Source organism: Pseudophryne corroboree, chromosome 4 (genome assembly GCF_028390025.1).
Source record: "Pseudophryne corroboree isolate aPseCor3 chromosome 4, aPseCor3.hap2, whole genome shotgun sequence".
Lineage (NCBI taxonomy): Eukaryota > Metazoa > Chordata > Amphibia > Anura > Myobatrachidae > Pseudophryne > Pseudophryne corroboree.
The window spans coordinates 405,178,019-405,203,898 of NC_086447.1; the positions used below are offsets into that span (position 1 = coordinate 405,178,019).

Sequence of the window (25,880 nt, forward strand, 5' to 3'; positions counted from 1 at the left end):
TTGCAGTCTGCTTGAAGTGTGAGCTGGTTCCTGTCAGTCCCTGTGTTGATTCCTGTGTCAGTTCCTGTGTTGATTCCTGTGTCAGTCCCTGTGTCGATTCCTGTGTCTGATCCCGTGTCCTGCTGTGAGGCGTTCCTGCCCTGAGTTCCAGTGGCTTTGCCTGTCCCTGGTCAAGTCTTCTGGCTTCCTGGTGTCCACCGGTCTGTCGTTTGGGATTCTGCCTGTCCTCCAGTTCTGAGAGTCGGTGTCGGCAGCATGAGAAGTTCCTGTCCGTTTGCCAGTATTCGTACCGGTTCCGTGAGTAGCGGCTCTCCCGCGTCCGTTGGCCTAGGCCGCTGTATTCCATTATTGTTTCTGTCCCTGGTGTTTTGCAGAGGGTTCTGCTTATGCTGTCACCGCCGGTACACAAAGGTATTGTGTCGGCGTGTGATCAGCATTTCCTTTGTTGTTCTTTTCCTTTGGCGGTTTCTCCGCACATGCTTTAGGTTTTTAGTTAGCTTGTAGCCCCTGGCCTGTTTGCTTAGTTAGAGGTCCTCTTGTTATCATTCTGCCTCGGATTTCCCTTTGTCTCTCATTAAGACCGGGGGGCACCGGAGTTGGGCAGACATAATCCGCCCTTCAAACGTGGCTGCCAAGGGCTCAAGAAACCATAGTCTCGCAAGGGATTTCCGATAGCACGGGTGAGACAACAGAGTTAGGGCGCCAGGGGCTATTCCCTTTCCATTCCCCTTTCCCAGCGTTACGTCCTGGTGCTCTGGACTCACTTCATGAACATCTCCCTTGTTCTGAGCACCAGGAACCTAACATTATCACCAGCCATACCACAAAAAAGAAATAAAACTTTTTTTTCTTTTTTGGCCCAGTCCAGTGTCTAGTCTAGAATCCAGTCTTGTCTAGAATTCAGTGTGCAGAATCCAATCCGGTGTTTAGAATCCAGTCCTGTCTAGAATTCAGTGTGCAGAATCCAGTCCGGTGTTTAGAATCCAGTCCGGTGTTTAAAAAAAAAAAAAAGTCTTGTTTTGTTTAGCAAAATTTAGTCTTGCCTTGCCTTGCCTTGCCTTGTCTTGTCTTGTCTAGTTTTAAATCCTCCTATGTCTACTATGCAAGCCCTGCAGGCATCTCTCGCAGCCCTGAACTCTGTATTCAGTGCTTTGAGACCAGAGCGACTAGAAGTTTTGCAGCAATCCCTAAAGCAACTGCAAAACCTTCTGACTAAAATCTTGCTCATTTTGCCAGAAGTCGTTGAGAGTACATCTATCTCTAAAGAGACTCTTGTTCACAGTATGGTGACAAGAGAATCCTCTGGTTTAATTGAAGAGAAAAGGTTTAAAAGTTTTCTGCGGCCCAGGCTCTCAGAAGAGGAGCGTCTGCGTCGCAGAAACTTAAACTTATGCCTATATTGTGGGGGTTTAGGCCATTATCTGCAGACCTGTGAGTTGCGCAAGCCAAAGTGTGGTGACGAGTCTTGCCCTCTGGCCAAGTTGAGTCATGATACAAGACCTACTCCTGTCTCTACTGTGGCAGAGGTACTTGTCACACAACCCACACAAAAAAGCTCTCTGTCCTATAATTGGGGTCCTTGGGCAAGGGAGCCCCATTATAGATTCAGGAATCAAAAGAGAATGTTTCTCTCCTCTCTTGAGGTTCCTGTGGAAGCGGAGTTGTAAGTCCCTGGAGTGGTGCCCGATGCCCAGGTTCCTGGAGTGGTGCCCGATGCCCAGGTTCCTGGAGTGGTGCCCGATGCCCAGGTTCCTGGAGTGGTGCCTGATGCCCAGGTTCCTGGAGTGGTGCCCGATGCCCAGGGTCCTGGAGTGGTGCCCGATGCCCAGGGTCCTGGAGTGGTGCCCGATGCCCAGGGTCCAGGAGTGGTGCCCGATGCCCAGGGTCCTGGAGTGGTGCCCGTAGCCCAGGGTCCTGGAGTGGTGCCCGATGCCCAGGGTCCTGGAGTGGTGCCCGATGCCCAGGTTCTTGGTGCGGTGCCCGATGCCCAGAGTGCTGGAGCGGTACCCGATGCCCAGAGTGCTGGAGCGGTACCCGATGCCCAGAGTGCTGGAGCGGTACCCGATGCCCAGAGTGCAGGAGCGGTACCCGATGCCCAGAGTGCTGGAGCGGTACCCGATGCCCAGAGTGCTGGAGCGGTACCCGATGCCCTAGCTTATAGAGGGACATCAAATATTATAGTTCAGGTGTCCATACCGGAAGGGGTCTCAGAAGCTGTTACCCCAGGTAGGGACTTGAAAAGCGCAACCCTAGAAAGGGTCTCTAAAACCATAGTTTTTGAGGGGAACTCGAGAAGCAAAACCCCAGAAGGGATCTTTGAAGTAATATCCCCAAGTGGGGTCTCGAGAGACGCAGCCCCAAAGAAGGGTCTAGAAGTCGCTTCCCCAGGAAAGAACTTAAGAAGCATAGCATTAGTGGAGGATCTGAACGTTATTGCTTCAGCAAAAGTCCCGGAAGTCATAGTCCCGGGAGAACTTTCGATAATTATCGACTCAGAGAGGGAGGCCGATGGCCCGATCCCAGTCAGGGAGGCCAACGGCCCGGTCCCAGTAAAAGAATCCGAGGTGCTGGCCCCAGCGGGGTTCTCGGAGGCCACTGCCCCAGCGGGGTTCTCGGAGGCCACTGCCCCAGCGGGGTTCTCGGAGGCCACTGCCCCAGCGGGGTTCTCGGAGGCCACTGCCCCAGCGGGGTTCCCGGAGGCCACTGCCCCAGCGGGGTTCCCGGAGGCCACTGCCCCGGGTGGGGTTCAGAAAGTCACTGCCCCGGGTGGGGTTCAGAAAGTCACTGCCCCGGGTGGGGTTCAGAAATTCACTGCCCCGGGTGGGGTTCAGAAAGTCTCAGCCCCGGGTGGGGTTCAGAGAGTCTCAGCCTCGAGTAAGGTCAATAGTGACCAGGTCCTAGCAAAGCACTCCAGTCAGTCAGATGAGAAGGAAACAGATCCTGACTCTGATATCTCAACATCCATAACCTTTGATGGGGACTTCGCCCAATTTCTGGCGCTTTTCAAACACTATTACACTATGATGTTGTCTAGACCATTTCTGGGCATCACTTCAGAAAACCTTGGGCTCTATCTGATTTATTCTTTTAGAGGAGAGCCTTCTGAGTGGGCGACCAGCCTAATGAAAGCTGAAGATCCCATTCTTCAGGATCCCCTAGCATTCTGTGATGCAATTGTTAAAAGATACGGTTCCAAAGAAATTGGTTCAGGTTCCTCTAAGTCACCCGTCTTGTCTGCTGAGAGTCCACCAAATACTGTAAACTCGGCACAAGAGTCCCAGCCCGTTGTTTTGACTGCAGGATGTGCTTTTTTGACTTCTTCTAATAATAGTACTTTACCAGAAAGTTCAGCTCCCAAGGGTAAGAGACCTGTCTCTGATTTGAACGCAGCCTTGCTGGGTGGTACCATCAGTTCAGACAATGTTTGGGGAATTACCTTGGTCAGACCTAAAGAGCTTTGTAAAAAGAAGAAGAAGAAGAAGAAGAAGAAGAAGAAGAAGAAAAAGAAATAATTTTGGACTCTTGCCTTGATATAAAAAAAAAAAAGAGAGATTTTTTTTTTTTCCTTGTCTTGTGTCCAGTGGCCACCATCAAGGGGAGGGCACTGTTACAAGTTGTTGCTACAGCTTGTTTTTTGTTTTCTTGTCTGTTAGACCAGTGTGTCAGGTTTTTTTTTTGTATCCCTTGTTCTGGATAGTCTGAATTTTGGGGTCTTTTGACCCCTCCTCAAGGGGGGGGTAATGTTATGAGCCACGGCTGTGGCTCATTCCTGTTTTGCAGTTTTGTTCTGTATTTCATGTTATACTTCTGTTTATGTTCCCCGTGGGTGTCATGGGGTGCTCGGAGCTCACCCTTAAGGAGGGGATACTGTTATGAACCACAGGTAGTGGTTCATTCCTATTTTATGTTTATAAAGTTGTCTTGCATGCCAGGATTTCCTGTTGCTCTGTTTTAGAATACTCTTGTCTGCTGCCGCTGGTGAGTCTGTGTAATTGCAGCTTGTTCCCATGTGTTCAGCCTCACCTGGCTGCTAATTGCATCTTGTCAGTTTGGAATCATGCAACAGGGCAGCTGCATGGGATTATTAATAAGGCCTCTCTGTTATATGCTGGCTGACTGCAATTCACAGACGCTGGTGATATTCCTTGGTTTGCAGTCTGCTTGAAGTGTGAGCTGGTTCCTGTCAGTCCCTGTGTTGATTCCTGTGTCAGTTCCTGTGTTGATTCCTGTGTCAGTCCCTGTGTCGATTCCTGTGTCTGATCCCGTGTCCTGCTGTGAGGCGTTCCTGCCCTGAGTTCCAGTGGCTTTGCCTGTCCCTGGTCAAGTCTTCTGGCTTCCTGGTGTCCACCGGTCTGTCGTTTGGGATTCTGCCTGTCCTCCAGTTCTGAGAGTCGGTGTCGGCAGCATTAGAAGTTCCTGTCCGTTTGCCAGTATTCGTACCGGTTCCGTGAGTAGCGTCTCTCCCGCGTCCGTTGGCCTAGGCCGCTCTATTCCATTATTGTTTCTGTCCCTGGTGTTTTGCAGAGGGTTCTGCTTATGCTGTCACCGCCGGTACACAAAGGTATTGTGTCGGCGTGTGATCAGCATTTCCTTTGTTGTTCTTTTCCTTTGGCGGTTTCTCCGCACATACTTTAGGTTTTTAGTTAGCTTGTAGCCCCTGGCCTGTTTGCTTAGTTAGAGGTCCTCTTGTTATCATTCTGCCTCGGATTTCCCTTTGTCTCTCATTAAGACCGGGGGGCACCGGAGTTGGGCAGACATAATCCGCCCTTCAAACGTGGCTGCCAAGGGCTCAAGAAACCATAGTCTCGCAAGGGATTTCCGATAGCACGGGTGAGACAACAGAGTTAGGGCGCCAGGGGCTATTCCCTTTCCATTCCCCTTTCCCAGCGTTACGTCCTGGTGCTCTGGACTCACTTCATGAACATCTCCCTTGTTCTGAGCACCAGGAACCTAACACAAGGAGAGTCCAATTGTGTCGGTTGCGATGCCTGACCTTCCCAACACTGGATGTGAAGAGCATGCGCCTTCCACCATTTGCACGCCCCTTGCAGGTGCTGGAAGGAGCACCCGCAGTCCAGTTCCTGATAGTCAGATTGAAGATGTCAGTGTTGAAGTACACCAGGATGAGGAGGATATGGGTGTTGCTGGCGCTGGGGAGGAAATTTACAAGGAGGATTCTGATGGTGAGGTGGTTTGTTTAAGTCAGGCACCCGGGGAGACACCTGTTGTCCGTGGGAGGAATATGGCCATTGACATGCCTGGTGAAAATACCCAAAAAAATCAGCTCTTCGGTGTGGAAGTATTTCAACAGAAATGCGGACAACATTTGTCAAGCCGTGTGTTGCCTTTGTCAAGCTGTAATAAGTAGGGGTAAGGACGTTAACCACCTCGGAACATCCTCCCTTATACGTCACCTGCAGCGCATTCATCATAAGTCAGTGACAAGTTCAAAAACTTTGGGCGACAGCGGAAGCAGTCCACTGACCAGTAAATCCCTTCCTCTTGTAACCAAGCTCACGCAAACCACCCCACCAACTCCCTCAGTGTCAATTTCCTCCTTCCCCAGGAATGCCAATAGTCCTGCAGGCCATGTCACTGGCAATTCTGACGAGTCCTCTCCTGCCTGGGATTCCTCCAATGCATCCTTGCGTGTAACGCCTACTGCTGCTGGCGCTGCTGTTGTTGCTGCTGGGAGTCGATGGTCACCCCAGAGGGGAAGTCGTAAGACGACTTTTACTACTTCCACCAAGCAATTGACTGTCCAACAGTCCTTTGCGAGGAAGATGAAATATCACAGCAGTCATCCTGCTGCAAAGCGGATAACTGAGGCCTTGGCATCCTGGGCGGTGAGAAACGTGGTTCCGGTATCCATCATTACTGCAGAGCCAACTATAGACTTGATTGAGGTACTGTGTCCCCGGTACCAAATACCATCTAGGTTCCATTTCTCTAGGCAGGCGATACCGAAAATGTACACAGACCTCAGAAAAGACTCACCAGTGTCCTAAAAAATGCAGTTGTACCCAATGTCCACTTAACCACGGACATGTGGACAAGTGGAGCAGGGCAGACTCAGGACTATATTACTGTGACAGCCCACTGGGTAGATGTATTGACTCCCGCCGCAAGAACAGCAGCGGCGGCACCAGTAGCAGCATCTCGCAAACGCCAACTCTTTCCTAGGCAGGCTACGCTTTGTATCACCGCTTTCCAGAATACGCACACAGCTGAAAACCTCTTACGGCAACTGAGGAAGATCATCGCAGAATGGCTTACCCCAATTGGACTCTCCTGTGGATTTGTGGCATCGGACAACGCCGGTGGAATGCACCTGTCTCAAGCGCAGTGGAGAATGATTTCAACGTTGTGCAAGGTTCTGCAACCTTTTGAACTTGCCACACGTGAAGTCAGTTCAGACACTGCCAGCCTGAGTCAGGTCATTCCCCTCATCAGGCTTTTACAGAAGAAGCTGGAGACATTGAAGGAGGAGCTAACACTGAGCGATTCCGCTAGGCATGTGGGACTTGTGGATGGAGCCCTTAATTCGCTTAACAAGGATTCACGGGTGGTCAATCTGTTGAAATCAGAGCACTACATTTTGGCCACCGTGCTCGATCCTAGATTTAAAACCTACGTTGTATCTCTCTTTCCGGCAGACACAAGTCTGCAGGGGTTCAAAGAACTGCTGGTGAGAAAATTGTCAAGTCAAGCGGAACGCGACCTGTCAACATCTCCTCCTTCACATTCTCCCGCAACTGGGGGTGCGCGAGGTAAAGGCTCAGAATTCCGAGCCCACCCGCTGGCGGTGATGCAGGGCAGTCAGGAGCGACTGCTGATGCTGACATCTGGTCCGGACTGAAGGACCTGACAACGATTACGGACATGTCGTCTACTGTCACTGCATATGATTCTCTCACCATTGAAAGAATGGTGGAGGATTATATGAGTGACCGCATCCAAGTAGGCACGTCAGACAGTCCGTACGTATACTGGCAGGAAAAAGAGGCAATTTGGAGGCCCTTGCACAAACTGGCTTTATTCTACCTAAATTGCCCTCCCACAAGTGTGTACTCCGAAAGAGTGTTTAGTGCCGCCGCTCACCTTGTCAGCAATCGGCGTACGAGGTTACTTCCAGAAAATGTGGAGAAGATGATGTTCATTAAAATGAATTATAATCAATTCCTCCATGGAGACATTTACCAGCAGCAATTGCCTCCACAAAGTACACAGGGAGCTGTGATGGTGGATTCCAGTGGGGACGAATTGATCATCTGTGAGGAGGGGGATGTACACGGTGATGAATCGGAGGATGATGATGAGGTGGACATCTTGCCTCTGTAGAGCCAGTTTGTGCAAGGAGAGATTAATTGCTTCTTTTTTGGTGGGGGTCCAAACCAACCCGTCATTTCAGTCACAGTCGTGTGGCAGACCCTGTCACTGAAATGATGGGTTGGTTAAAGTGTGCATGTCCTGTTTATACAACATAAGGGTGGGTGAGAGGGCCCAAGGACAATTCCATCTTGCACCTATTTTTTCTTTCATTTTTCTTTGCGTCATGTGCTGTTTGGGGAGTGTTTTTTGGAAGGGCCATCCTGCGTGACACTGCAGTGCCACTCCTAGATGGGCCAGGTGTTTGTGTCGGCCACTAGGGTCACTTATCTTAGTCACACAGCTACCTCATTGCGCCTCTTTTTTTTCTTCTTTGCGTCATGTGCTGTTTGGGGAGTATTTTTTGGAAGGGCCATCCGGCCTGACACTGCAGTGCCACTCCTAGATGGGCCAGGTGTTTGTGTCGGCCACTAGGGTCGCTTAGCTTACTCACACAGCTACCTCATTGCGCCTCTTTTTTTCTTTGCGTCATGTGCTGTTTGGGGAGTGTTTTTTGGAAGGGTCATCCTGCGTGACACTGCAGTGCCACTCCTAGATGGGCCAGGTGTTTGTGTCGGCCACTTGGGTCGCTTAGCTTAGTCATCCAGCGACCTCGGTGCAAATTTTAGGACTAAAAATAATATTGTGAGGTGTGAGGTGTTCAGAATAGACTGAAAATGAGTGGAAATTATGGTTATTGAGGTTAATAATACTTTGGGATCAAAATGACCCCCAAATTCTATGATTTAAGCTGTTTTTTAGGGTTTTTTGAAAAAAACACCCGAATCCAAAACACACCAGAATCCGACAAAAAAAATTCTGTGAGGTTTTGCCAAAACGCGTTCGAACCCAATACACGGCCACGGAACCGAACCCAAAACCAAAACACAAAACCCGAAAAATTTCCGGTGCACATCTCTACTGTATTGTGCTGCATCAGTTCAGTGGTGGTGTCTTGTGCTGCCATAAGTCTAGTGGTGGTGTCCTGTGCTGTATATTATTTACTCCAATTAAAAGGGTTATATACTTATATTATTATCCAAATAATTTTTGCAGGGTTTGCACTGTGTGTGTGGTTTAGGGGTACGCTTGCCTGTGCTGCATAGTATTATAATAACTCCAAATAAAAGGGTTATTATTATCCAAATTATTTTTATAGGGTTTGCCCTGCGTGGTGTAGGGGTACGCTCGCCTGTGCTACATATTATTATAATAGCTTAAAATAAAAGGGTTATTATTATCCAAATAATTTTTACAGGCTTTGCCGTGTGTGTGTGTGGTTTAGGGGTACGCTCTCCTGTGCCACCAATATTGTGCGTGTATTACATCTGGTCAAATTCCAGCACATCCCATGTTTTGCACATACAATTAATTTGGTGGCGAATAATTTTTTGAGAAATTACAAGGGCGTGTAGGAGATGCTGTCAGTGGGCCAAAAAATTGCGGGCCACTTTCGACATTCAGCCATTGTGTGCCACTCCTAGATGGGCTAGGTGTTTGTGCCATACACTGGTGTCGCTTAGCTTAGTCATACAGCCACCTTGGTGCAACTTTTAGGCCTAAAAACAATATTGTGAGGTGTGATGTGTTCAGAATAGACTGGAAATGGGTGGAAATTAATGTTATTGAGGTTAATAATACCGTAGGATCAGAATTACCCCCAAATGATGGGATTTTAGCTGTTTTTATGTTTTTTTCAAAAATCATACAGAACCAAAACCAAAACATGAAAGGGTGGATTTGGCAAAACCAATCCAGATCCAAAACATGAGGATGGAACCAGAACCAAAACCAAAACACAAAACACGAAAAGAGCAACTGTGGATACACTGGTGACCCTTTTTTGTTGTTGTTGTATTATATAGGGACACATCTAGAGAGGAAGAGGACTGTGTGCAGACTCCGTCTGGGCACCCTCCTCTCTTGGCAGCAGCGCTGTATACTCTGAGCACTAGGGTCACTAGGGAGGGGGACCCTAGTGCTCTCCCATAATCTAGTATGCATGCGTAGATCTCCAGGAAAATAGCGCAGTGGCGATTTTCCCAGTGATTTCCACAGTACACATGCATGTAAATGCTGGGAAAATGGGTGCCATGTAATTTTCCTGGTGATTTATGCAGCGCTGCTGCTGCAGACATGTGTAAGTGTTGAGAAAAATGGATGCAGGGTGTGCAGTTTGGGCCCCTGTGCACTGCACACACTGCACCCATTATAAATACACCAGTGGTGGGGTGACACTATACCTGGTAGGCTCTTTTGGCAGCTTAGACGCGCACTTGGTCTTTTCCACAATCTGTAATAAAATGTACTGTAAATGGCTGCAAGATTCTTTATACATTTGTGATGCAGTGACATACTCATTTTCAAATGTATCTGACTGTAAACTAACCTTTTAATGTGTCTGTTAATTTCCACCATTCCTCATTGGATATTTTAATAACCTTATATACAATATTGATATTTTCTTTAAATAAAGTAATGTGAACACATTTTCTGATTGCATAATTATATATAGTTTTCTTTTTCTCACAGAACTTTTTTCAAATAGTTAGTAACCTCCTGGATGAAGAAAACAAAGAGAAGTGGGAAGATGCACAGCAGGTAAGAAATTATTATGGCTTAATTGACAGAAATTATTTAGTCTTATTTTAGTGGTTTTGCAGTGGTTCAGAGTTACAGGTGAAAAGAGCAACTGGCAGAAATTTGTTCACTTAAAGACAAATCTAGCTTAATTTCACTGATTCATTGATGGCAAGCCTAATCTTTTCAACTTGTTGACTGCAGAGAAAGTTATTTTAGCAGAACATAATATATTATATTATGGTGGGATTGAAAGAGCACATGTTACTTTTGGGATTGGGAGCAAATACAGATATATAGGTTATGCTATTCTAGCAACACACAAAAATAGAAAATAGGCATTGCTTTTCATCATTGCCCCATCTGACCAGTGTTCAATAGTACCCCTCTCTGGCACCACTTTTCCCAGAGGAAGATGACAGTAGGTAATTTGACCGGATTCGGTTTGACATCCCAGCGGTTGGGATGCTAGCGGTCACATGAACAACAGCAGCACACTGACAATGAAGAACCTGACATTGGAGGGGGTAAGTATTTTTACCCTCCACTACCCTAACCCTCCGGTGGTGGTGGCTAGGGCTAACGTTCCGAGTGTGGTGGCTAGGGCTAACCCTTGGGGGATATCATCTAGGGATAACCCCTCCCCTAGTGCCTAATCTTAACCCCCCCAGTGCCTAACCCTAACCCCACCCCCCTCCCCCCAGGCCCTAACCCTATCCTGAACCCTGCTACATACCTTCTGTATGCCAGCTGTCGGTTTTCCAGCACCAGTCTCCTGAGTGGTGTCGGGATTCTGGAGTCGGTCACATGAACACTGGCATTCCGACCGCTGGGATGCTGAACGCATCCTATTTGGCTAAGCCCCAAAAAGCTAACTTCTTTAAAGCTTGGCAGGGTGGAGCACACTAAAGTCCCCATTAAGAACAGTGGGAGTTTTCAGCATCCCAGGTTACTTAGTTGAATGCAGGAGATAAAGTAAATTAACGGGACACTTAAATCATCTTGAAACCTACCATTTCCACATGTTTTTACTTGAATAAATTGACCCCTTTGATAAATAAAGTTTCAACTCACTAGTGACTTTATCACACAGACACAGATATCTGAGGTAGTGGTGGTGATACAGTGCAAACATTAGATCTTTGGTGGCAACATAATGCAGAGATAAAATATACTACTGTATTACTTAAACTTTCAATGAACTCTCACTGTCTCCAATCACCATGGAGAGAAGGCTTGGCAGTGCTGATACACAATGATTGGTGAATGGCCAGCCATATTCCAAACAGATTGCTTGACCAGCCCCAGTTAAACTCAAGACAGATTGCTTGACCAGTTGTGACTGAAAAGTTCAGGTGGTCAAGAGAAAATAATTCACCCATGCTGCTGTTGGCAGCCAACCTCTGGGCATAGCACAGTGAAAAGGTGAAAGTATTCACTTGTTCATAGTTATCCTTGTGATAATATCTAGCTTATGACAGCCAATCATTTCCTACAGAGTCAGATGATAAAAGATTGAGGGGCAGATTTACCAAAAAGTGATATTCTTGTTATCACTCATTGGGGTATATGCAATTGCGGTCGAATTCCCGAAAATGTCGAAAAACGGGACATTTTCGCCCCCACAAAAAATTTGACTATGCAATTCAGTACTTTTCGTCAAAAAAACGGACTTTCCAAATTCGACTTTTTGAAATTCGACATTTGTCAAATTCGACATTTCTGCAATGGTACAAATGCGGCAATTCGACAAAAGTATATTCAATTGAAGTTTGTAAATTCGACAACAGTGCTTTTAGACAGTAAATTCATCATTTTCAATCCGCCACACTTTGCTGGCGAAATCTAATAAAAAAATTTAAAAACATGTTTTTTTTGTGTTTTTTTTATTGGTAATAGCATATCTATTTATATTAGAAGGGATTAGGTACTTGGTTTGTCTATTTTGGAGGCACAAGTATTATTTATATATTTTTAAACATATATATATATATATTTTTTTTTTAAATGGAATGTTAAAAATCAGAAAAAAAATTGCGTGGGGTCCCCCCTCCTAAGCATAACCAGCCTCGGGCTCTTCGAGCCGGTCCTGGTTCTAAAAATCCGTGGGGAAAACTGACAGGGGATCCCCCGTATTTTTAAAACCAGCACCGGGCTCTGCGCCTGGTGCTGGTGCAAAAAATACGGGGGACAAAAAGTGTAGGGTCCCACGTTTTTTTTACACCAGCATCGGGCTCCACTAGCTGGACAGATAATGCCACAACCGGGAGTCACTTTTATACAGCGCCCTGCGGCCGTGGCATTAAATACCCAACTAGTCACCCCTGGCCGGGGTACCCAGGGGGGGATTGGGGTCCCTTTCAATCAAGGGGTCCCCCCCCAGCCACCCAAGGGCCAGGGGTGAAGCCCGAGGCTGTCCCCCCATCCAAGGGCTGCGGATGGGGGGCTGATAGCCTTGAGAAAATTGAAAGAATATTGTTTTTTCCAGTAGTACTACAAGTCCCAGCAAGCCTCCCCGCAAGCTGGTACTTGGAGAACCACAAGTACCAGCATGCGGGAGAAAAACGGGCCCACTGGTACCTGTAGTTCTACTGGAAAAAAAATACCCAAATAAAAACAGGACACGCACACCGTGAGAGTAAAACTTTATTTCACACATGTCGACACACACACATACTTACCTATGTTCACACGCCGACCTCTGTCCACTTGTCCAAGTAGAATCCACGGTGTACCTGTGAATAAAATTATACTCACCTCAATCCAGTGTCCGGATCTTTTAAAATAATCCTTGTACTTGGCAAAAAAAACGAACACCCGAACCAGGCGGACTGAAAGGGGTCCCATGTTTACACATGGGACCCCTTTCCCCGAATGCAGAGACCCCCCCGTGACTGCTGTCACATAAAGGTCTCTTAAGCCAATCAGGAAGCGCTACTTTGTGGCACTCTCCTGATTGGCTGTATGCGCGTCTGCTGGCAGACAGCGCATCGCACAGCTCCCTCCATTAGTTTCAATGGTGGGAACTTTGCGGTCAGCGGTGGGGTTACCCGCGGTCAGCCGCTGACCGCGGGTGACCACACCACTGATCGCAAAGTTCCCACCATTGAATATAATGGAGCGGCTTTGCGATGCGCTGTCTGACAGCTCAGACGTGCATAGCCAATCAGCAGAGTGCCAGGACGTTGTGCTCGCTGATTGGCTGAAGAGACCTTTCTGTGATAGCAGACATGGGGGGGTCTCTTCATTCGGGGAAAGGGGTCCCATGTGTAAACCCCTTTCAGTCCGCCTGGTTCGGGTGTTCGTTTTTTTTTTTTGCCAAGTACGAGGATTATTTTAAAAGATCCGGACACTGGATTGAGGTGAGTATAATTTTATTCACAGGTACACCGTGGATTCTACTTGGACAAGTGGACAGAGGTCGGCGTGCGAACATAGGTAAGTATGTGTGTGTGTCGACATGTGTGAAATAAAGTTTTACTCTCACGGTGTGCGTGTGCTGTTTTTATTTGGGTATTTTTTTTTCAGTAGAACTACAGGTACCAGCGGGCCCGTTTTTCTCCAGCATGCTGGTACTTGTGGTTCTCCAAGTACCAGCTTGCAGGGGAGGCTTGCTGGGACTTGTAGTACTACTGGAAAAAACAATATTCTTTCAATTTTCTCAAGGCTATCAGCCCCCCATCCGTAGCCCTTGGATGGGGGGGACAGCCTCGGGCTTCACCCCTGGCCCTTGGGTGGCTGGGGGGGACCCCTTGATTGAAGGGGTCCCCACTCCCCCAGGGTACCCCGGCCAGGGGTGACTAGTTGGATATTTAATGCCACGGCCGCAGGGCGCTGTATAAAAGTGACCCCCGGCTGTGGCATTATCTGTCCAGCTAGTGGAGCCCGATGCTGGTGTAAAAAATACGGGGGACCCCTACACTTTTTGTCCCCCGTATTTTTTGCACCAGCACCAGGCGCAGAGCCCGGTGCTGGTTTTAAAAATACGGGGGATCCCCTGTCAGTTTTTCCCCCGGATTTTTAGAACCAGGACCGGCTCGAAGAGCCCGAGGCTGGTTATGCTTTGGATGGGGGACCCCACGCAATTTTTTTCCGGGTTTTTTCCCGTTTTTTAAAAATCGGATCAAAATCCGTCAAATAGGCCATTTTTCGACAGCGGGACTGTCGAATACGTTTTTTATTGAATATGTTGAATTTTGGCACCCACTTGCCGGAATTCGACGGTCGAATTGTGTCAAATTAAAAGCACTGACTGTTCTGACACCTGCAGCTGTCAATTTCGACTACTGCAGGTGTCGATGCCCACACACCACAGCAGAGACAGCGCTGACCCTTGCTGTGGAGGGTGCCGGTTCTAAGCTGCATGTAAGATCTCGCAAATGCCCAGTGAGCTGGCTGAAAAGAGGGGGGGGGGGGGGTAAACACATCGCATCAGCACTAAGAATATGTGCTATGGCCGCTGACACTCCCCCTCTCCGGCAGCATTAGCGAAGCGAAGTGGGAAGATTGATACCGGAATGATATGTGCCAATACCATACATTATTATACCTGCCCCAAAATCTTTTGCTTGACTTTTTAATCACAACTTAGGGAGTAATTCAGTTCTGATCACTGGGTCGCTAATTTTGCTGTCTTGCGATCAGATAGTCGCCGCCTCCATGGGGAGTGTAAATTCGCCGTGCAAGTGTGAGATCGCATGTGAAGCTGAGCTACGAAAATCCACTTTATGCAGTCTCTGTGCAGCCCAGGACTTACTCCTCCAGTGCGATGAGAAGAGGCTGATTGGGGCCGCAGCTGACGTCAAACACCCTCCCTGCAAACGTTCAGTTGCCACCCACAAATGGCCTCTTCCTGTCAATCACCTTGTGAAAGCCCATGCGATCGGATTTTTCGCACCATCCCGTTGCTGACCGGTGATGCCCGTTGTTGTTGTCCGACGTGCACGCTCATTGCGGTGCATAAGCATGTGCAGTTAGCGATCAGATCTGAATTACCCCCTTAGCTTTGTGTTCTCCTGTCCCTCTTCTGCACGTCACTCCATGCAATATACAGATATTCATGTGGCAAAATCACTGCAGGAGAAAATCTAAATGTACAGAAAGATTTAGTGGGGAGCACATTCTTGAACTGTAAATCATAGTATATATGTCCAATATACTGTATATACATGCAAAGGCCCATAATATGTTCCCTTTATGCAAAAAAATACTGAATTTGCAGTCATCCATTATCTATATTGCTCCTTATTCGTTAGAACACTTCTGAGTCAGTATAGCCTACTTGTCAAAAGTTGTACAAAATGGTGTAACATTAATATACAACACAGTGAACCATACAGATAAATACATACATTTACATACACATAGACTACCCTTCACATCTAAGCATAGGTGCCGATTTATGTTTTTGCTGGTGGGTGCTCGGCGGGAAGCGGGAATGAATGGGCAGCCGCGGCAGTGACACATAATTCAACACACAGTAATGCCTTTTACACAGAGTAATTCTTTTTACACATTATGCCACACACCGTGATGCCCATTACGCAATATGCCACACACTGTAACGTCAATTACATATTATGTCACACATAGTTATGGCCCTGACACCATTTTATGCCCCACACACAATAATGCCCCTTACAAATGCTGCCATACAGTAAGGCTTCTAATTACTTTAAAATTACCTGTCTGTTGTCACGGGTTTCATGCTCTGGGTTCCATGCTCGCTGGGGGTTCCTGCGCATTTCCAGAGGTCTCCAGCACGTGGCCAGGGGTTTCATGCGCATTGTCATGGGTCTCCTGCGCGTTGTCAGGGGTCTCCTGTGCGTTTCCAGGGGTTTCATGTGTGTTGCCAGATGTTTCATGTACGTTGCCAGGGGCTTAATGCGTGTTTCCAGGGGTCTCCTGCACATTGCCAGCAAAGTATGGGTGGGTGCGGACGGGCATCACTAAGTATACTGTGATGCTAGTATGCTGCTAGTACAGGGGCAAATGCAGGATTTTCCTGGGGGGGTTTCCATACATGATTGTTAGGAGTAAATGCAGGTTTTGTAGGGGAGGGGTGGTGGGTGAGTTTCATACACATTACATAGAACACATACATGTACACACTCAAACTCACACATACATGTACACACACATAGAACACATACAAACACACAAATACAAACATATAACACACACAAACACATAGAACACACACACTTACATATACACACACACACATAGAACACAAACACACAAAGTAAACACACACACACACACACACACACACATACACACACACACAAAGATACACATATAACACATACACACAAACACATAGAACACACACACACACACATAGAGCACAGACTCACCTACATACAGTATACACACACACAGCACATACATACACACACACACACACACACACACACACACACACACACACACATACAAACACATACAGTATAACCACACTTATATATGTGATGCCCTGACAGTATGCCCCATGCTCGTGCTGTAGCTGGGTGAGGTGTGCTACCGCCGGGATTGCATGAGCTCACAAACATTTGGTCCCCCCCCTGTGTGCGCTAAGCCCCCGCAGTGGATTGAGATGCGCTGGAGGCTGCAGAAGGGCTTCCGTACATTGCAGTGTAAAAAAAACCTTAAAATTCATGCCGCCGGGGAAACAAGCGCTAGAGGTCAAATATGACCTCTAGCGTCTGTCTCCTCCTTGGCGGTGGCCATTTTTGGTGAATCTTTTTACACTGCAATGTACGGAAGCCCTTCTGTAGCCCTTAGCACGTCTCAATCTACTGCGGGGGCTGTGGGGACTAGCTTTACTGGGTGGCTAGTTCCGTGGGTGCTCCTCGATGTCCATGGGTGCTCGGGTCCGAGAGCACCGACAGAATCGGCGCCTATGCATCTATGCACTTCTGGAATAATGCACAACCTCTTCAGTACATGGTAAATGGTATATTTGCAAAAAAAACCCCACCAGAATAAACACCAAAGTGAATTACTACTATTTTTTTTTTACACTTAGGTCACTCCAGTAAGGGGCACATTGGTGGGGAAATGTTAAGGAACTGAAAACTAAGACACTGTACCAGGGGCGCTTTAAAAGAGGAGGAGGCCGTGTGTTTCCTCCTCCATTCGGGCCCCCTCCTCTCTGACAGCAGTGCAAGAGAGTCAGAGCTCTAAATGGCTCAGACTCTACTGCACATGCACAGATCACAAGGGAAATGGCGCAGTGACCATTTTACCAGTGATTTCTCTACTGTGCATGCGCAAATCACTGAGAAAATGGGCGCTGCACCATTTTCACAGTGATTCCACAGCAACGAAGCGGGACTGCGGAGGAGTAAGTATTAAAAAATGGCTGCAGTACTTGTGGTGGGGACCCCCTCTAGACTCAGGGGACCATGTGCACCGCACACACTGCACCCATTATAGATACGCCAGTGCACTGTACAATGTGCTACCACCATGTATACTCAGTAAGGCAAGGCAAGCCCACACCTCCCAATAACAGTTGGAGTAGATGGACCAGCATGCAATGCCATCTATTCACTGCTATAGCAGGTGGGACTGCTCCAGCAGTAGTTCTGCCACTGACTCCAGTACAAGGATTATAAAACTGAAAAACTAAACACACAAAATAAAATATTATGCAATGGTAAACAAACTTAATTCTTTCTCTCTTCTTACTGTTTTCTCTTTTAGTTGGTTTTATAAATGTTGGGTGCAAGCAAAACTTTACATATGGGGAAAAATAGAAAAGACCACATACTGTATTTAGAGTGATCCCTGAAGCATCCAAGCTACTTACACAATGGTTTCCCTAAATAACGCAGGTGTCCTAAGGAGAGTTCTGGCCAGTGGCGTATCTATAATGGCTGCAGTGTGTGTGCTGCACACGAGGCCCTGTATCCATAGGGGCCAATGCCAGACACCTGCACCCAATTTTTCAATACTTACCTCTCCAGGTGACTCTGAGCACTAGGTAGTGTACAGGTCTCTGGGAAAATGGCCATTTTCTTGGAGTTTTGCACATGTGCACTAGGGAAAATCACTGGCAAATGGCGAACATACCATTTTCCTGGGGACCTGTGCCCCACCTAGTGCTCAGTCACTGTCACTGCCACTGTCTGCTAGAGAGGAGGGTGCCTGGATGGTGTCTGCACACAGTCACATTATTGACGATCATGTAAGCCAGGGATGGGGAACCTTTGGCCCTCCAGCTGTTGTTGAACTACACATCCCCGCATGACCTGCACCAGTTTTAGCATGGCCAAATAGCAAAACTGTAGCAAGGCATGCTGGGATGTGTAGTTCAACAACAGCTGGAGGGCCAAAGGTTCCCCAACCCTAATGTAAGCAAAAGCCTAACCTGACCAGGCAAGCAGGGCCAGATTACGTGGAAGTGGAACCGGTGGAAGGTGGGGTGTGTATATTAGATTGTGCATACCTCCCAACATGTCCCATTCCAGAAGGGACAAAATGCTCTCTACCTGGACTTACTACTTAATATATGATTAGCATCAACTGTGTTGAACTATTTAATTGACAAGAAAGGTGTTTCAACACAGGTGATTGCAATTATAAATTAAGAAGGAAGTCCAGGTAGAAAACATGTTGTCCCTCCTGGAATGGGTCATGGTGGGAGGTATGGATTGTGTATATTAAATTTAAACCAATGGTGTATATTGGAATGCTGTCGGAATGCGCGCTGATCGGTGGCTTCAGCCACCGATCAGCGTGCATTGTCGGAAGCGGGGCCAAACCCGACAAGTTTTAGCCCTGTTTCCGACAATCTCAATCCGACTTTAAAAAAAGTTGTATTGAGATGAGGGAGCTGAGAGCAGGAGACGGAGAGCAGCAGGGAGAGCAGGAACCCAGCAGCAGCATCCACCCAACTTCAGCAAGCGAGGTCCCGCTTGCTGGAGCCAGGTGGATGCTGCCGTGAGCCTCCAGTTAAGCTGCTGCAGCTCTTGCTCCCCCGTCTCCTCCTTTCCTCCCCCCATCCGCTTAATCTCCTAAAATGCTCCCACCACCGCTACAGACATCTCCCCCCACCCCGGCACCGCAGACATCTCCGCCCACGTTGCCGCAGACATCTCCCCCCCAGACGCCGCAGATATCTCTCCCCCTGGTGCAGCTAATAATCCCCCCGATGCCGCTGACAGCAGCAGCAGGTCAGTAAACCGGAAACGGCCAAATCTGACAGTCGGATTTGGCCGCTCTTTGAATAGGGGTTGTCAGGTCCATTCCGACAACTGCATGTCGGAATGGACCTGACTCTTATTGAATATACCTCCTAGTAGGAAAAGTATGCTATATAAATAACATTATTCTTATTACTATCATTATTATTATTATTATTATTATTATTATTATTATTATATAGCTGGTTTGCTGTTCTTGTGTAGACTTGTTATGTTGGGATGATGTCAAACATTGTTTTTTATTCACTACCTCTACCATTTTTACTAATTACTTCTTTGTTTGCTGCATTAAAACTATTAATTGTCAGGTGCACATTAGGCAGCTGTTTCACTCAGGATTTGTGTAGTGTGTTTGTCATATTTCTTAATCTGCATTATAACCATTACATTTCATAAAGGGTGTTGCATGTCATAAAAGCTGTGAATAATATGCCACTGTGATTCATGGCTCAATAAAATTGAACTACTGAAGCTACTAAAATTATCATAAGCTAAAATGCTTGAATTTTGGGGAACTTTTTTGCTATTGTTGTTTAAACATTACAAATTAATGTGACTGCTCCATTACAAAGCAATAGGTCTTAAACACAAGAACAGAGTGTGAAAGGCTAATCAGTAAAAGTACCAAAGCAGAGGTATAAAGCTGTTGTCTGAGTGTATGAGTCAGCTTCAAGGCATCCTGCGTTGTCATGGCAACAAGTATGTGTAGCGCATGGAAATGGGTGCTTTGTTGATCCCAATACAATTATTTTGCTGCATTAGAAAAAGAAAAAAAGCCTGTCAGTAGCACTGCACATTCTACACTTTCAGATTTGTGAGACTCTGTACTGATAGATACAAGTGTTCTCACAGCAAAGTGTGTTTACTGTCTTAGTATTTGCTGTTCATACTTTTCTCTGCTATAGAAGTGTTAGCTTGCCTTCAGAAAAATGGAGTACATTCTATGAAGTGCAGCTGCAGAGGATAACGCATCCTTTTCAGATTAATTGCAGATACAACAAACCAGCAATTAGGGTTTATATATGGATCGGATGTATGGCAGCATCCAATTTCCGACAAAACTGCAACACTGCAGCTGTTTGTGTGAGAACTCTATCATCAAAGCATAATATAAAGACAGCACATTGTAAATGTCTGATAAATAAACTATATTTACAGTAAGCCACCTAGATTTCTGCATACATGTATATATGAATGTTATAAATTTGTATATAACATGTTTAATATTAGAATGTCATATGTGCTGCTGAAAATTCAGTGCAGATAATGTTGCAATGTTTTGCCTATGTAACCTTTTTTCTGCTATTGCTACTCTAAACCTTGATTTTAGATTTATCCAGGCTCGGTGGAGCTGATGCAGGTCATCGAAGATTTTATACACATTGTCGGAATGGGAATGATGGATTTCCAGAATTCCTATCTCACAACGGGAAATGTAGGTAAGAATCAGATTTTTTTATTTAATACTTTCATTGTCTGTTCATAAAACTTGTCTGTATCTGAAAATAGGATATAACAATGTGTTTGTATCCGGTCATGCTTATGTGCCGCACATCCTGTAGATGGCAGTTGACAAATTACAGTAATTGCTGCGGCGTTGGATCTCGCACCTCTTGTGGCCTTCTCTTAGCACGAATTTGCATAATTTTGCTTGTAGCCCCATATTTTTGTGCATTTTCAGGTTGCAGTAAAGTGCAGCTGTTGCTGTGTTAACTTGCACCTGCAAAGACATTGTGGGTAATTGGACTGACCTCTAAGAATGCTCAAGTTATATTTCTTTACTTTGTGTGACTGAGGTGACAAACAGCTAGGAATGTTCATCAGTTATAAACTCTAAGGGCTACAATAATAATTATTTACTATTCATTTTTCATTAATAGATGGAGATATTAACTACTGTATGTATCGTGCTACACAGTGATGTAACTAGATATTTTGGTGCCCTGTGCCAGAAAAAGAATTGGTGCCCCCTCTCACACCATATCTTAAAAAGGGGCAGTGCAACTGCAAAGGATATAGGGGTCTGGCTTTATCTGGGAGGGGCGTGGCCACAGAATAGTACCAATTCACATTACAATGCACATTAGTGTCCATTATGCACATCACACCACAATAGAGCCTCCGATACACATTATGCCCGAAAGAGTCCCCTGATATACATTATGTAAGGTAGAGTCCACATTATGCCAGGTAGAGCCCCTAATACACATTATGCAAGGTAGAGCCCTGGCATAATGTGTATCAGGGGTAGGGGGGTTGTTGTCTTTCCCCCTTCCCCCGGGCACACAACTTTAGGGAGGAAGCTGGAGTAGCAGCTGCCATGAATCCTGACAGCTGAGGTTGAGCAGTTAGACCCTTGGTTAAATACTTATTTATTGTCTATGCCTCCAGCTTCCTCCTACATCACACAGACACACACACACACACACACACACACACACACACACACACACACACACGTGGCCACAGCATGAAAGATCAAAATGTTAATCTTTTTCTACATTTTTCACTCTCAAGTAATGGCATGTACACACGGTGAGATTTTTTCTTACAATTTTGACTATATAGTCAAAGTCGTAAGAAAAGTTAGTGCAGATTGCAAGGTGAAAGTCACCTTTGCGATCCCGATTCGATGCTGATGCACGGTCCCGCGCGGTCGGCATCACAAGAATAGATAGACTGTGCAGGCAAGTCAATTTTGACTATCTCTATAGAAGAGATAGTCAAAATTGACACTTAGCCAAAATCGCACATAGTCAGTATCACAAGCACATAATGAGTGTGCTTGCGATTCTGACTATGTGCCAAACTAGCCCCTGTCGCATAGTGAGAATCGGGCATAAGAATCTCCGACATCCTGAAATACAAATGAAAGATTCAAGGCTACAGAGTTTTAGTCTATTATGGTTTAGATGTGATACAAACCAATACGCCTACTCTCTTGGAATAGCTTGGAGGCTCCCAAAAATTGAGTGGCACTCCTGGCCCCCCGGAAAGGAGGGCAAGTCTGCCAGAGCTCACCCACACCAGCCAGCTATCACCCCAGCCACCTCGTACACCCCCGCAGCTGGCGCTTACCTAGTGTAAGTGGGCTGGGCAATGGCGCAATTCACGCTGAATCACATCATAATAGCCCTGCCCCACTCTACATAGTTGGTAATCTGGTCATTGTAGAGTGGGGCAAGGCCATGATGATGCGATTGCACCTACACGTCTCCACTCTGACCAGACACATTCATGTCGCGCCCCCTGTTGTGCAGACCTGGCTGCCATCTCCCGGAGGGGGCAGCCAGAAAGTCAGAAAGTGTGTACAACCCCCACATCAATACATCTAAGTGATAACACAAGAGTGGGTACAGCCAGATGGTATTATTCATTAAGTGGAATTCAATGTAAGGATGTATATAATTCATGTATAGAGGTTGAACAAATATTTGATCACAACAATTGCAAAAGTACCATTTCTGGTTTCAGGACTTTGCTTAGGTGGCATCCAATGTGTGGAATACCCTGCCAACACGACTTTGGCTGTAATTCTGAGTCATGCACACTGCAAGTGATTTCTTTCTTCTGCACATGTGTCTTAAGCTGGGTACACATTGGCCAATTTATCAGCCATTCAACTGAAGCACTAATTTATCTTGTACGCATCAGCGGATGTGTACCAGCTATAGGTCTGTGAACTACGTATTTCACAGAGATATAGTGTCACCACTGCAGCACAGCCGATGGCTGATATATCTGCAGATATATTGGTGCATGTGTACGGGTGGGCAGCCAGCCTAGTGACTGACATCCTGTCCATCCTGTTGTGACGTTATACAGAACACATCAGGCTGATGACTGGTAAGTGTGAATGCACTTACCAATCATCAGGTAGGTTGGCGGATCAGCCGGATGGCCAATCCATCATTGTAATGTGTTTCTAGTGTATGCATGCATCCAATCAGACTCTCTCTATCATTTCTTTATTACATCCTAGGAAATGAAAAAGAGAATCTGATTGGTTGCTATGGCTAACATCACCTCTCTTCACTTTTAGAAGCTTTATTAAATTTTCCCCAAAGTTGCATTTGCGATGGAGGTGCACAGGAGATTCACTGTGACAGAAATGTGTTTAAAATGTATTGGGCATACCTGGGCAGTGACATGGAGGTACTGTATCTTAGTGGATGCACTCTTAGGGGAATGTTATGGGAGTGGCGTGGGTGTGACATTGAAAGCGGTTGCATACAGAGATGCTTAGATGGAGAAACTATACCTGTCTTGGGGCTGGTGCACGTTTTGATGATGCGCCTGATGGTGCATCTAAAGACGCACCAATTAATATTTCAGCCACTGACAGTGGGCGTCTCAGTCCTTGCACGTACAGATACACGGATGTACTCTAGGAAAGAACTTTGCATTTGCATAAAGAAGCAGAAACAAATGTTACTGAGTGCGACTCAGAATAAGCCCCTTAATCTTTCAGTCCAAATCTTTATGAGTACTATTTCTAGTAGCTCATACATGCATATGAGAGTTTGGCAGCACAGTGCAGTGCATTGAATGCGGACATATAATATTATTCTATTATTATAGTTATTATTCTATTATTATACATATGTTTATGATGATGATGATGATGATGATGATTATTAATTATAATAACAATGATGATAATATTAACTACTAGTATTTGTTAACTGCATACAATTTAAATAGTGCTGTAAATTTTGTAAGTGGTACACAGGCATTGCCGGATCTACTGCAAAGTCGAACCTAAGTTTTCATCTAGCTGTTAGAATATACTGGATGCCTAAAATACTGAATAAGCTACATATATCACTCATTCAGTTTCTTTATTTTCACCTTGGTGTACCCATAATGAGTGCCAACCACTGCCATGGAGGGGCAATAGCTGTCACGTCACCTGGGTTGCTGCTGGCTACAGCTCCCCCATGTTGGCTATAGAATGGTAGTGTAATACCGTGACAGCTTGTGGCAGGTGAAAATAGCAACTGATTATAGGGCAGAAGATGGGGCACAAGTAATGGCACTGTATACAGAAATGACATTCTAAAAACAAATCTGTACAAATGGATGGAAAGGTCTAAGTAAAACAAAAGGTTTTAAAACCAGGTTTGTCCTTCACTTCTATGCATAGGATATGCACAATATACAAAAGTAGAATCCATTTTAATGGGGGGTTGGATTAGGGATTAATGTAAGAAAATGTACTGAATATTGATTGCCACAGTTTAGTGCCAGATGTGACTCAGAATGTATTGGGCTATTTGAAAAATGCACCACTGTAATGTGCAGCTACAAAAAAATGCAAGCCTATATCTCCTATACCAGTGGTTCTCAAACTCGGTCCTCAGGACCCACACAGTTCACGTTTTCCATGTCACCCAGCAGCTGCACTGTGTATCACCAACTGATTTTAAAAATCTGCAGGTGACCTGCAAAACATGGATCGTGTGGGGTCCTGAGGACCGAGTTTGAGAACCTGTGTCCTATACAGTATATAAATAACCTTCAAGTAAGATCTCCTTAATTGCGTAGATTAAAACTCTCATATGTACTGGTAAATTTAGATTTATATATAATAGTGGTAGAGCAGTCCAGATGTCTAAATAAAGTCACTTTAAAATGGCATAAATGAAGGCAACATTTCAATGCCCTGTATTGCGCCATTTTTGACAGGTCAACAGTGCATACCGTAGTACAAAATCTTACCTTAAATAAAGGACATACACCTTATGGAAGCCAAAATGTATCACATACATAAAAGCATATCTGTTTCAGATCACCCATATTGCTTATTACAATGTTAAGAAAATTGTTTATTGTAGTCATTCTGTGTATGCTTAGTAGTCATATTATTATTGTTTTAATTAGTGTTGATTTAATACCTACTGTACTATGAGTACTTTATGTAGCTCTTGCATTAGAACTTAGTAGCACATGTGTGATTTTGTTTCATACAGCTAATTTTATTCATCAACTAACTTTTGACCTGTCGAAAATGCAGCAATAAAGGACATTGTAATGTTGTGTTTTCTATTTGGTGTCAGGCCTGCCATTAGTTACATATGTGTATTGTCTTCTCTGTTAGTGCCCAATATGTCACAATCTGGGACCAGTGTGCTGGATGATGATTTTCTCAATGCTGCACAGAGTCATTTTATTTCTTTAACTGATGCTGATAAGATATACTTTTAGCAGATTGAATTTTCTAAATTACCAGCTGAAATACCAGCAGATCTATATTACAAATTACTCAAATTGAAAAAAGGAGAAACTGATCTTTTGCTTGACGGACAGTTCCTAAGTGAATATCACCATAGAAAGTGGATACCCAGAGGTTTCAGGGTACATAATGTTCCCACATTATGGAGAAATAACCTATCCTTTTGCACCAAATGGTGTGACATATTGAACAAGTGTTCCTCAGATCTGATCATTCTCGTAATTGAGTAGGTCAGCTCTGAGTTAAAGACGGTTAGGTTGGATATTGATTTCTTTAAAAGTCTGCATCTTAAGAGTGGGAAAAGAACCTGTGCCAAGCACAGCAAGCCACTGAGCCTGCAGCATGGCAAGTCCAGTGAACCGCAAGGGGACTCTCTACGCTCGCCCCACTCCTGGCATACTGACGACCGGGATGCTGTATACTGACGACTGGCATTCTGACTGCCCATAATTCATATTGATCCTGGTGAAAATATGGACTCTGCT

The 25,880-nt window shown here is 45.7% G+C and overlaps 1 protein-coding gene across 5 annotated transcripts in view; it reads left to right on the forward strand.

The window, feature by feature from the left end:
* ADGRB3 (adhesion G protein-coupled receptor B3) overlaps nucleotides 1-25,880 on the forward strand; it is a 1,362,616-nt gene that overhangs the window by 698,829 nt on the left and 637,907 nt on the right. For all 5 annotated transcript variants that reach the window (XM_063916752.1, XM_063916755.1, XM_063916756.1 and 2 more), the window contains 2 exons: nucleotides 9,901-9,969; nucleotides 20,491-20,599. In XM_063916752.1, the coding sequence (XP_063772822.1) occupies nucleotides 9,901-9,969; nucleotides 20,491-20,599 (178 nt within the window). The remainder of the gene's footprint in view (nucleotides 1-9,900; nucleotides 9,970-20,490; nucleotides 20,600-25,880) is intronic.